The following is a 14,368-nucleotide window of genomic DNA, read 5'->3' as shown; positions in this document are numbered from 1 at the left end:
AAACTACTGGTTTGAATTAAAAAACTCTTTTTTTTTATACAACTTAGAATGGCAAACAAACTGACGGCCGTCGCCTATAGTTTGTGCTGGATAGTCCGTTTATCGAAGAAGACTATAAAAAAATAAAATATATAAAATTATATAATTTTATATATTTTATTTTTTAATATATTTTACTGGATTAATGAAGAGTTCCAATGGAAATGATATACAGGAACTACAGTTAGAAGCGGGCAACGCCGCGAGAAACGGTTAGTACAGTAATAAATGGATGCAATGAAATGTAATATTAGAAATGAAATTAAAAAAAAAAAGAAACTGCGGGAAAATTATTAGTTATTAAAAATGTAAATATTCTGTTTCCATTTCTCCCAGTAATTTCCCAAAGAGTATATAATTTGCAATAGAATTTCCACGCAGTCGGCGAGCTGGCGCTCTATGTTAACTATTTAGATACATAACCTATTAAAATTCTTAACTTTCTAAAGGAAGTTGAAACGAAAGAAAAAAAAGTAAATCTAAAATAATTCTTACAAATTTATTATACTTCAATAGTATTTAATAATAATAACTAAGCATTTAAAATAAAAAATACATTCTATTATTTTTCTTTTTTTATTATATCAAAAGTAACAAAAGTCCATTTCTGTTCAATAGAGGTTCCGATCCCTGATGTGTTACAACTAAAAACGTCGGGATATCTCTGCAGAGTTTCATGTACAATTACATGGTTCACATAAGGCAACATGGACTTTAAGTATGATACAATATAATCCAAAGTGGCGCCAAGTGGGTGGGCCATGAGAAAAGCTGTTAGCATACTGATGAGCTTCACCTCACACGCTGGCAGCCCAGGACGTGTTGAGGATATCATGTCGTCTGGAGTTGGAGGGGGTGGTAGTGGCTTACACGTGGTGTTAGAAGTTGAGGATGGGGGTTGGTTAACGGTACTGTTGGAGTTGGATGACGTAGACTGCAGTATATGGCTCGGGATTGTAGGTGGTGGTAACGGTGGGTAGACCTGTGAAAACACAAGACTTTTTAGTTTACATTATTTTATTAACATTTTGGCATTTACATTGCCTATTGTTTATTTACCTGATAAATAACAAATTTTATTGCGTACAAAGTGTAAATTATACATGTTAATTACATTGATGTATAAATAACCTAGATATATAATTAGAGATAAGTAATCAAAAAATAAAAAAAATAAAGATGAATAATTTCTTTGAGATCACTGCCAGTTGGTAGGGTGCCTAGGATACTTGCTGCATTTCCACGCTGAATAGCAATGGAAATGCGTTGACCAAAGTATAGACCAGCCTTCTTGTCACCAGAGGTTTCCACCAGCCGGCGAATTTACACATGATTTTTATTTGTGTGTAAAATTATCAATCAAATTATGTTACTAATGTATCAATTTTTGATTTTACTATTTTAGACATAGGCATATATGAAATCTACAAAAAGTTTTACGGTTTTCAAATACTAGGCTGTGTAGAGATTGGTAGGGTGGGAGGGACATTTCCCACCCTAACTAAGAGAGGAGGCCTGCCCTACACCACCTACAGGGCGGGCCGTCGCGTTGGATACTCGGTAGTCGTACAAACGGGAACCCGGGATCCAACATAAGCGCCTCGAGGTACGTCGTGTGGTTTTTAGTGGGTACGAATCCCACACACCCCAGCTGCCCTCCCTCCGGCAGATGGGACGGTCTTTCCGAAGATTTTCCACACGGAAAAAAAAAGGCTATGTAGAGATATTGTTTATATAGAAGCACGTGTAAGAGCACGTGTTTAACCAAATAGGACTCATAAGTGATCCCTGTGGTACACCAGTAGTTATACAATAATGTTGTAATTTAACGTAACTATTTACCTTCATTCAAGTATTTCCAGAGATACAAAAATAAATGTTAAAAACTATAAAAAATAATTACCGCCTGTTTGTTTTGCAGCGCCTGTTGAGCGATAAAGTGAGCTTTGAACTTCTCGAACTTTCTTTCGGCTTCATCTTTCGCCAAGTGAGCTTCGTTCTTGTAACCTTCTAACTCGAACACCAAACTTTCATTCTCAGCCTAAAATAATAATATTATATTAATTATTATTAATTTAATGGAATTAAATAATATTTTAGATAAACTCGTAAGAGATTTTTTTATCTTTGGAAAAAAAATTTTACATTAATTTTCCCTAACTTTTTTTTTTATTTAGATAAAAAGCCTTATGTCTTGATGTTAATATAAATCAGTATTGTGGAAAACTACCACTTACAATGATTTTTGTATCTGTGTCTGAAAAATGTTTCCGAGAGAGTTTTACGAACCGACAGACAGATATTTGCCAGAGGGAGACTTGGTACAAAAGTCGATTGCTTGGGTACCTCTGTCCTATTCGTGTTTCAGCCGTAAAGCAGCTGTATTTGCATGGCTGTGTTTCGGTTTGAAGGGTGGGATATGGCCTAAATTTACAGGGTACAGAGGAATAACACCTGAGTCCTCAGAAATGGCAACGCATGGGGGGTATCATGGGCGAAACAGTATACTCTGTTATGTCCATGGTACTGCTCATGTCTATAGGCGACGGTTACCACATTCCATCAGGTGGGCTGTCAGCTTGTTTGCCATTCTAAGTTGTATAAAAAAAAATTTGATACTAATAGGCGGAAATTATCATCACCTATTCATCGGCCACTACTGAACATATAATCTCTATTATAAATTATTACTAAAAATGATTCAGTGCCAACTGCATCCACCAAAGGCTTGCGAATATATTTATGGCCATATACAATCCTAGTAAAACATTATTTTCACGTACCTTCAACTGTTCGTATTTCTCTAAAGAAACAACATTTTTTCCTACTTTCTCTATTTCTTCATCGTCGAAATATAAGTTAAATTCGTCCTTCATGTTTTCAACCTCCTGAAAAATAATATAACGGTACATTTTTCAGATATGGTTAAATTCTACTCATATAAGTGGGTCACCAATTCTATAGGTGTAAGAAGCCCCATAGTTGGATCAATGATCACCGGAGCGAATAGAGTGACTACCCAATGGCCTTTTTATTCGCTGCCAAAAATCTGATCAGGGAAACCTCAAAACGGGACTTCTAACGATTTTTTCGATGTCAGGGTGGCGTCAAGTGCCGTCAACACAAAGATCCTCAGCACTAATTCACGTGGTGACAACCATACTTTTTTCTTCGCCAGAGAGACCACGTCAAAAAAAAATAGCTCAGAGGCGCTATTAGCATTAAGTCTGCTTTTAGCATTAAGTCTGCCATGTACACATATTTGTACTAATGAATAAATAAATAAATAAATGCGAAGATTCTCTGTCTTCGACATATCTATAGAGATTACTTACTGTAATATACTAACTTCTTGCTGTACTTCTGGTTAATAACTTCACAGTCGGATTTAGTAGAAACTCAGGTTAGATATTGATGATCAGCCTGTAGGATTTGTCGCCTTATTCGTAGATGCCATTTAGCTTACCTGGTCATCATTTGTAAATTCCCACTGATATAGTTGTGAGCAATTATATGAGTAACCTATCACTTTGTTATATTAATCATGTAGTGGTGTTGCCAGTTAAAAAATGCTTTTAATTTACAGTAAAGTCACTGTGACAAAGTTCTAGGTTATTCACATGAATGCTTAAAAGCAAAGACACGTAGACAGGCGATAGCTGCGTGATACTTGAAATGATGCGACGCCATGTGGTCCAGGCATTTTTATCTTATATTCGTTGTACTGTTACCTAAATTTTTTTACCTGTCATTTTAGCAAGAATAACCTATAAAACTGGATCCACGGTCCACCATCTTTCACATAATGAAATAACTTGTCCAGTTTTCTGAAGCTGCAATATCTCACCTTAGAGTGTGTTTGAAGATTTGCCGATTGCTATTTCCCAATTTTTTTTAGCACCTTTAAAACACCTTTGAAACTTTCAAGTTACAAAAAATACGACAATTTCATAGTAAAATTTATGGCAAACATATTTAATTCGTTGTTGTCCCCCATGTGGCCTATTTTTTAATGGACGATAACAGAATGGTAACCCCGCCTGCGCTAATGATATACGCTAGCGGGACACCTATTAGGGACGATAAGTTAGAATTAAGAGGCAGATCAGTTTGATGGTTCCCACGTGAAGGTGAAACTGACATAATATATTGCTAGCAGTGGGACTGGTAGTTTGCAACTACTAACAAGCCCCCCCCCCCTCTCATGTTGACCTGTTTACAAAAACTGTAACAAAACCGAATCCAATGGGTATTTCAGGTATTGCTGCGTGAGACTTAAGTCGGGTAAAAATTAATTTGGAACATACAAAGTTCCATTTTTAAAATAGGTATCCTTTATTTGGTAGCCCGGTGAAGATTTTACCTTGCCAAGTTCAATACCACAGTCCTTTTGGACACCATCAGGATTAATTCCTCTTGAACTAGCCACGATTACTTAACTATCCTGCCCTGACTTCATCCCCGTTTCTCCTCCACTGGTGCCCCCTCATCGTATACTATTAGTATAAAAAGGATTGTTAGTAATGGGGAGGTTAGTCCTCATTACAATCAGTGTACCTAATCAAGTCGACCTCCACGCGGTTCCCACTGGAAACCATCGTGATGAATTTATCGTTGAATTCATTACGACGGGCTAACTGACCTGACTTTTCGTCCTCACTAATCATCCCTCACTGGTGCCCCGCCAGCGTATACCGTTAGCACAAGGGGGGCGACCATTCCATTATCATGCATTAAAAAAAAGTTTGAAAAAAAAAACTTCGCCCTGTACGCACCTCAGTAATTTTGAGCCACATATCGATACTCCGCCGCTGCTGCTTGCTGAAGTGATCGGAGACCCGCTGGTGTTTCGCCGCGGCCATTATTCTCACTACCTGTTCGACTGTTTTTCACATTTTTTACAATAAAACGGACTTTATATTCTCAATTTTAATGGATGCATTAATAAAAATAATGTTATTTTATCATAATAATAATAATAAAGGATAATATTTAAAATTGTAAATAGAATATAAAGTCTTGCGCTGAGAAAAATATGTCCAGAAATTAATTTTTAATTCTCATTAATTTACGAATACATTAATTTCAACTTTTGCAGTTTTTCTTTCAGCCCTTTACAGCTTTTAAAACACAAGCTAGTAACAATGAAAACCCATTAGATACTAGCCAACGACAATTGTTGAGAATCCTTAGTACTAGTTTTACCTGCGTCTTCGTCCGCGTAACAAAAATAATTGATAGAACAGTAGCTTAGGACCTACTCCATTCCAAATAGTATGTGCACGAGTGTACCAAATTTCATTAAGATTGATTGAGCCATCAAAGCACCAAAAGGCAACAAACAAACTCATTTTCATACTTATAATATTAGTAAAGATTGATTATTTATATTATAAATTATATTATTACTTTATTGTTTGATTTATAATTTACTAAATTTAATAAAAAAAATATAAGACTTTGAGTTAATTGAGTTTTAATTATGTATTATAATTATGTATGTATGTATATAAAATTTACATTATTAACAGATTAAATAATATGTACTATATAATCTAAATTTATAAAAGAAAAAAAATATTTTTATATGTTTGTTTGTTTATAATGGATAAACTCAAAACTGAAACTCTTTTAAAAATAGTTTCATATTTGAAAGATTTAAAAAATTCTTTCTACTATAGAAAGCTACATTATCAGCGGATAATATAGACTATAAAATTTACCTATTTAATGTAAATACTATTTTTTTTTCTATCTACCCACGTGAATCCGGGGCGGTCAACTAGTTATAACAATATGTAAATAAACATTTTAAGCAGACATCATCCAAGCAATGAGAATTAGAAACACGTTCGATTGCATTCTATAAGATCTCCAACACACGTCCATACACGATGACAAGCCGAAGTTCTGACCACACGACTGTTGCCTCAAGATACGTCGGCTGCTGAAGAAGCTAAGAAGAGTAAAGCTAAGAAGAAGAGTAAACTGAGGGCCTACCATGAAATGTTTTCCGAAATTTCGGAGCCAAACGAAACAGAAATTTGATGTTAAAATTACATAATACATGCCGCTTGGAAATATTAAAAATGTTAAAGTATTGTTCCTTTGGACTTTTATGATAGGATGTATGACGAACGAAATGTTAAACTCCATTTATTGGTCCGATTTTGGTATAAACAATAACACAAAATTGAGTCCGAAATTTCGGAATTTCATTTCATGGTATGGTAGCTGTTTCTACCCATACCTACACGCACGTTAAACATAGTGTAATATAGATATTTAAGTCTAATATACGTATTTAGGGGGGAAAGGGATTGTTAGTAATGGGGTCAAATAGCCCTATTACTAGCAATATACCCTGTCAGGTCGACCTCCACGTGGTTCCCCCTGGAAACCATTGTGACTAATTCTAGTTTAATTCGTCAGGATGGGCTAACTGACCTACTTTCATCTTCATCTGTCATCCCTCACTGGTGCCCGGCCAGTGTATACCAACAGCGCAGACGGGGTAACCATACCATTATCACCCATTAAAAAAAAATACGTATTTAAATGTAATATGTATATAAGAAAGTATATAAGCAAGATAGAGAAGCCATTATTCTGTACTATATTCAAAATTATCTACTATATTTTATCATTGAAATATATCTCGATAGAGTGCCTTATGGCAAAGAGTGCCTTATGGCAAAGGCCTTCTCCAACTCCTTCCAATAGTCTCCATCTCGTGCTCTACTTCAGTCGAACCTGCTGTTTGTTTCAGCTCATCCTCCCAGCGTAACTGAGGACGGCTTCTTTTTATTTTTCATATAAACTAGATATTAAAATAATCGTGCGTGCAAGTCTGTGTATAGGCAATCGAATATGCTTCTATCGAATATATAAATATCTTTGTTAAATAATTACTTGGACGAGATCTGACTTTAAAACCAGTAAACGACGATGATTAATGGAGTATTCTATGTAAACAAGTATTTATATGAAGGTATTTATGTAATTTTTTATTATGTATCTTAATATTTTATTTAACTGTATATTTGTTTATGTACACTAAATATTAATAGTTGTAGCACTTCAGCTGCCCGCTAGCAACATGCTTTCTAACTGCATTGGGTTGACTGGAAGAGATCTCTGTCAGAGATAAGTCCACCCTTGCTCACAATATTTATAAATGCATTAACAATGTAATTTACAAGTGCAAAAAAGAATATATAATAAATACTCTTTGTTTCTTCCAAAAGATTATAGTAAACTTTTAATGCAGTTGAATTTGGGGGGAAGGGATTGTTAGTTATGCGGATTACCAATCCCATTGCTAGCAATACACCCTGTTAGGTCGACCTGCACGTGGTCACCCCTGGAAACCATCGTGCTGAATTACAGGACTATCACGATAGGCTAACTGACCTACCTTTTCATTGTCACCTATCATCTCTCATTGGTGCCCCGCCAACGTATACCGTTAGCGCAGGCGGGGTTACGATTCCATTATCGTTTATTAAAAATACAAAAAATTATAAGAAAACATTACGCTGAGGAAACAATGAAGCCTTATCGCTTATATAGTTTTAAATACTTGTAAATTCATAATTGTTTAAAACACCGCCGTTTACTGTCTTTTTTTTTTTTTTTATATACTTACTCAAAACGTAGTTATTCACGAAAACATTACAGCAACACGTGTTAGGGACTCCACCAAATATCGACCTTTTTTATTCAGAGCAAACTGAATGGAATGTACGGCAAATCGTCACATCAAAACACACCATAAACGGTAATCAAAAGATTCTTGTGTACTGCTGACGCATGCTGAAGCGCGCTGAAGAAAGCTGACACCCGTTGAAACTTGCTGAAGACTCTACAGCTTACTGACGACATTTCATCCCGTCGATTTGGACATTTGTAGACCACCATTTATGGTATGCATAAATGTGTAATTTAAGGAAATATTTAAATAAAATACTTTGTTTTTTAAATATTTATATATGTGTTGATATGCCATACCTCCATTACGTTTGCACAAAAACTTCAGTATCGTCATTCGCTCGCCTTCAACAACACCATTAGTTTATATTGAATTTACAAAATTATTTCACGCGAACAATTTTGCTTTTTATACAGTTAGAACACTATAGAGGACGTACAGAAAGTCCGTCAACTTCGCGGCACTTACTAGCAAGTACGCGGGACAGGACAAGGCAAAATTTTATGAATTAATGGAATAAATAAACGCTTATCTCGTAAGACTCTCATCGAAATATTATCATTAAATTTTATTTAAATTTTTATTTTTATTGTGTCTCTATTTTTTATAATTTTCTAGAAAATATCTTTATATTACCAAAATAAAAAAAATAAAAAAACCAATAAAACAACCATCTGTACCGGTACCGACGGCACTACTAAAAAACAATTGAACTTAATTAAAAATACGTGCCTACATAAATACTATTTACCTCGAATCGCGACTAGTTACATGAATTTAAACATAAGTACACCAACGCGAAAGTTTCATCATCATTATCATCATAACATCAGCCGTTAACTGTCCACTGCTGAAGATAAGCCACCCCCATAAATTGCTAAACTAGCAAATTTGTTGAACGAATGGCAACACTGAACGATAGCTGATGATTCAAATTACTAACCACAACAAATCCGCTGCGTCACCACTCCACCAGTAGATATACAGCATTTTATTCTGTCAAGCAATAGCCTGGATATTAGAATGAGTACTTACATTGAACCAAGACATGGGAGAATTTATCCTTGATAGTGCTCTTCAAGTTTTGAAATTCTTCATCGAGCTGCATTTTCTCGTTGAACAACCTACGTATTTGATTATTGCTGGCTTGTATCATAGAGTAGAAGGAATTGGCATTTCTCTTATTACATTCACCGCGTTCCAACCAACCGATGAGGGTCTGTGGATGAGAATAAATATGCTCATAAGATTTTCTAATTAGATAAATGTTTTATGTTTTGCTCTGATAGTGGCGCCTCCACTCCGAGGAAACTAGTTCACTCTAATATACTTAAAAACACTGTACAGCAACCAGAGGGAGACTTTGTACAAATATCGATTGCTTGGGTACCTCTGTCCCATTCGTGTTTCAACCGTGAAGCAGTTGTGTTTGCATGGCTGTGTTTCGGTTTGAAGGGTGGGATATGGCGTGAATTTACTGGGTACAGAGGAATAACACCTGAGTCCTCAGGAATGGCAACGCATGGAGGGTATCATGGGCGAAACAGTATATCTATCTCTGTTATGTCCATGGTACTGCTCATGTCTATAGGCGATGGTTACCACTTTCCATCAGATGGGCCGTCAGCTTGTTTGCCATTCTAAGTTGTATAAAAAAAAAATAAGCTATAGAGCTATTAAATAATAAAACAACTTACTGGCGCTGCTTTAGCAAACTGATCGTCACTCTTGATCTTCTCAACGATGCTGGTAAGGGTAACTGGATTGAACACTTCAATACGGGCCGGGGTCAATGCTCCCTTGTACTTATTTCTCTCGTTCTCCATCTGGTCTTCACGATTCTATGAATTATTAATGTTTAATTAATACCGTCCAACGAGGTCTCAGTTAGTGTACCCAATTTAGACAGATTTGATATCAGAAAACTGATTTATATTCTAACTGGGTACTGTTCATTAAACAGACTTCTTTGTGCTAACTGACATAATATTGGAGGGATGGAGTTGTTAGTAATGAGGTCTAAGAGCTTCCATTCCTAGCAATATAACCTACTAGGTCGACCTCATTGCTTTCCCCCTGGAAACCATCACCATGGTATATTTTTGTGAAATTCGTGATGACAGACTCACCTATCATCTACCAATGGTACCCCACCAGCGTATACCGATAGCGAATGTGGGGTTACCATTCCATCAAGATCCAAATAAATAGAATCTATTATTTTAAACTAATTTTAATACAAAAACTCAGATCAACTGTATTACTTTATTATAGTGTATGTATACTATATTTGTTCACTATATATATATATATATATATATACACACATATATATATACATATATATATATATATATATATATATTGTTTCAATAAAAATGTTAAACAACAACATATGGAAGGGGGCACTAACTCGTGAAACACAGGTTTTTTCATACCTACCTCGGGAGTTAGGGACTTCAAATTATATTGTAACAAAGAGTGAAATAAAGATTATTTATTATTATTATTTGTTAAGGTGCTTATCTTTTAACTTACCAGTGCGTAATCAACAAAAATTGTAGTAGCTTCATTATCAACCTGATGGTTAAATTTTAACCTATATCCTGATATAAAGAATGCCTGTTCAACACTCTCTGCTTTCTCAAAACGCACATGGCAAACGCCATGTTTGTGTATTTTTATATCGGAAATATCTCCAAAACGCTGGAATATTTCCCTCACGGTATCTTCTGTCACATCTGGTTGCAATCCACCTACGAATATAGTACGGCAACCGGCAGGTTTCTCTCTACGAGGTGGAATAATGACACCAGGGATAGGCAGTAGCAGGGATCCGTTTGATAATGGTATCAGTTGGCTAGCAGACAACATCTGTTGCTGCATCATCACCATGTTGTGTTCCATCATGTTTGGCATCATATTCATCCCACTTATCACGCCTGGCATACTCTGCATGCTCATGTCCATTGTAGATTGCGACATCATATTGTTATAAGGTATCATTCCTAAAAGTGAATCATTTATTTTATTGATGTGAACTTAAAAATTTTAAACTAAATATAAGTTTTTCTTTACATTTCTATGTATGTATTTTTAGACTTACTAAATTTTCCTGTGTACACAATTCCTAGTCTAATATAAATATGAAATTTTGTAAAGTACCTCTTGGCATAGGCACGTTTGGGAGGGGGGTTTTTTAACAGGCCATAACCCCTTAGAAAATGATTTTAAATATAGCAATGCCTTTTAGTAGCTTAACTACTCAAACAAATGTCATTTAATTCAATAAGTAAAAAATAATGAAATCAGTTTTATATGCTAAGACATAACCACTGAGATAAACTGAAGCATCATCATAAGAATAGAAAACAGTGATATGTCATATTTTTTAAAATGTATATCCAAAAATACAAATACATATATATTAATATTTAGATCTAGTATATGGATACCAATCTCTACATTTTTTGCTCAATTAATGCCAGATGAAAAGATATAAAATATCTATTTAATGAATGCTAAAAAATAATTAAAAAAATTTGCTTTCAGATATCTACAGGTAAATGAGTACGAATATTTGGCATATCCTAATAAAAATCCATCTTACCTTGCATCATCATTTGTGACAAATCAGATGCGGGAGTAATTTGATTCAATCCCTGACTACTTGTGTCATTGTCATCCCACTTTGATGACCTGTGCCGATTCCTGTCCTTTCTATCAGTCCTGTCTCTTCTGCTGTTCCTGTCACGATCGCGATCATGGGACCTGGACCTTCGGCTTGACCTGCCTCTGTCTGTGACATAAATACAGTAATGTAAAATAGACTCTTTTTGGAACTAAGCCTCTCATTTGAGCCATTGTGTGTATGAGTTGTGGCTAGTACATACAGTCAAGCTTCACCCAGAAGCACAGATCTCCTCACTGCTCCGAGGATTTCTGAACATTGAAGTGCCACAGCTTCTCATTCCGGGATTATGTCGGCACAGTATTGTATGTTATATAAATAAGATTAAAGTTCATTTATTTATTATCATAACTATAATATATTTTTTTTTTTTTTTTATACAACTTAGAATGGCAAACAAGCTGACGGCCCACCTGATGGAAAGTGGTGACCGTCGCCTATAGACATGAGCAGTACCATGGACATAACAGAGTATACTGTTTCGCCCATGATACCCCCATGCGCTGCCATTCCTGAGGACTCAGGTGTTATTCCTCTGTACCCAGTAAATTCACGCCATATCCCACTCTTCAAACCGAAACACAGCCATGCAAACACAACTGCTTCACGGTAGAAACTCGAATGGGACAGAGGTACCCAAGCAATCGACTTTTGTACAAAGTCTCCCTCTGGTAAATATATTCATGTAACATGATAATTAACCAATTAAGTAATTAAATAGCAATTCTGATGTATTTAGATATGTAAGTATATAAATATTGATATAGATAAATTATTAATTTTTATTTTTTTTTTACCTTTTGATAATCTGCTTATATAAATGATGTATTTAAATTATAGTGCATCCATTTTAAAGGTTTTAAGTCACTTTTGCTATTATGTAAATTGATTTATCAAATTTTTTTTTATTCTTAAGCCAACACCATTCTGATGGAAAGTGGTAACAGTTGTCTATACCATGAACATAGCAGAGTACACTGTATCGCCCATGTCACTCTAAGAAGTAAGTTGTTATGCCAGTGAAATTACAAGGTACAGAACCTTGTAATTTCACTGCCATATCGCACCCTTCAAACCACAACACAGCACTGCACACACAACTGATTCACGGCAGGAACATAAATGGAACAGAGATACCCAAGTAAATGATATGATATACCAGAAAGAGACTTTGTACAAAAGTCGATTGCTTGGGTTCCTCTGTCCCATTCGTGTTTCAACCGTGAAGCAGCTGTTTGCATGGCTGTGTTTCGGTTTGAAGGGTGAGATATGACGTGAATTTACTGGGTACAGAGGAATAAAACCTGAGTCCTCAGGAATGGCAATTATCATGGGCGAAACAGTATACTCTGTTATGTCCATGGTACTGCTCATATATATAGGCGACGGTTACCACTTTCCATCAGGTGGACCGTCAGCTTGTTTGCCATTCTAAGTTGTATAAAAAAAAATAAAAAAAAAGTGCTATTTTGGAGTGCACATATTATTAAAATATTCGTTCACTATGTGGTTCAGGCATAAAAAAGACTTCCTCCTTTCCCATAAAATTAATGGTCGAGGCATAAGCAGCAGCATCCCTCTTAAAACAAGCCTGCCAAGCATGGCTACTAGTAAAACTCAATTTATTGGGTAGGCTTATGTTCAACAATGGATGGTTAACGGTTGATATGGGGGGGAAAGGGATTGTTAGTGATGGAGGCTGAGAATCCCATTGCTAGCAATATACCCAACCAGGTCGACCTCCTCGCGATTCTTCCGGAAACTATCATGGTTAATTCCTGATTATTCATCATGATGGGCTAACTGGCCTGTTTTCATTCTCATCTATCACCCTTCACTGGTGCTCCGCCAGCATATCCCGATAGCGCAAGCGGGGTTACCATACCATTTTCACCCATCAAAAAACAAAAAAAACCTCCACATGATTTCTACTAGAAACCATTGTGATTGATTTATGGTTGAATTTGTCATGACCTGACGAACTTGCCTTTTTATCCTGGGGGGAATGGAGGGTGGTGAGGGGAAGTTATTCTATTATCATCCATTAAAAAAGTATATCTATAATATTATATTTTTCTGATGTCTGTATATCTGTTTTATATTTATTGTTTTATATTAATGACTATTAAAATGATTTCATTTTAAAACATTACCTCTATCACGCTCCCGTCTATCATTTCTACTAGATCTATCAATTCCTCTGCGACTGCGTGCATCACTTCCGTTATTAACAGACTCACTTGGCAAACCTTGCGACTGTTCTTCCTCGTTATCTTTACTGTTAGAACTCACAAAACCTTCAGGTAACACAGGACCAATAAGAGGAACCGACGAATCTGGATTGGTTGTTACGTTCGTATTCTCTGTTTGGTTACTTACATCTGGCATCATACATACTTGTGGAGCCATTTGAGGCATCATGTTCGGCATGATCATTCCATATTGATTCATCATCCCGTATTCGTTAGGCCAGGAATTCATTTTAGACTGGAGTCTGACTATTGAGTGTCCGTAGGAAGTTTTATTGTCTTTGATGATGAAATTGGCGATAATGTATTAAAATTATTAAATTGTAAAAGATAATAATCAAAACAAACAACAAGTATATCTAATTTGTGCAAGTCATTACTAAACTTATAAAATATAATGAAACATTAGAAAGACTATTACAATAATAAAACGGCATTTACTTATTACCAGTTACAGTTACGTTATAAGAGTTGGAAGCGGCCTTATATCCACGAAACTAGCAAATTGAATTATATGTTACCTTTTCGATGTAACAAAACAATGAAAATTAAAAAAGAAAAGAAAATAGTGATGTTGAAATTTTAAATTTAAAACGTGTTTTTTTTTTCGAGATGTTATTCATATTAGTATAAAATTTTCAATTGTTGTTTAATACGTCCAAGAGAATTTATATTACT

The 14,368-nt window shown here is 35.4% G+C and overlaps 1 protein-coding gene across 1 annotated transcript; it reads right to left on the bottom strand.

Moving 5' to 3' along the window:
• Window positions 1-228: 228 nt before the first annotated feature.
• On the bottom strand, window positions 229-14,176 carry LOC113512001 (ecto-NOX disulfide-thiol exchanger 2-like). Its single transcript, XM_052893867.1, has 9 exons — window positions 13,595-14,176; window positions 11,361-11,549; window positions 10,289-10,758; window positions 9,448-9,591; window positions 8,786-8,969; window positions 4,815-4,921; window positions 2,823-2,927; window positions 1,943-2,080; window positions 229-1,021 (listed from the first exon to the last, which is right to left on the bottom strand). Exons 1-9 carry the CDS (start codon window positions 13,920-13,922, stop codon window positions 602-604), a joined length of 2,085 nt encoding a protein of 694 aa, XP_052749827.1. The 5' UTR covers window positions 13,923-14,176; the 3' UTR covers window positions 229-601.
• Window positions 14,177-14,368: the final 192 nt, after the last annotated feature.

Source organism: Galleria mellonella, unplaced genomic scaffold (genome assembly GCF_026898425.1).
Source record: "Galleria mellonella isolate WM207_F2 unplaced genomic scaffold, CSIRO_AGI_GalMel_v1 utg184, whole genome shotgun sequence".
Lineage (NCBI taxonomy): Eukaryota > Metazoa > Arthropoda > Insecta > Lepidoptera > Pyralidae > Galleria > Galleria mellonella.
Note: the sequence above shows the minus strand (reverse complement) of the source record. Positions and strands in the feature narration are given on the sequence as shown.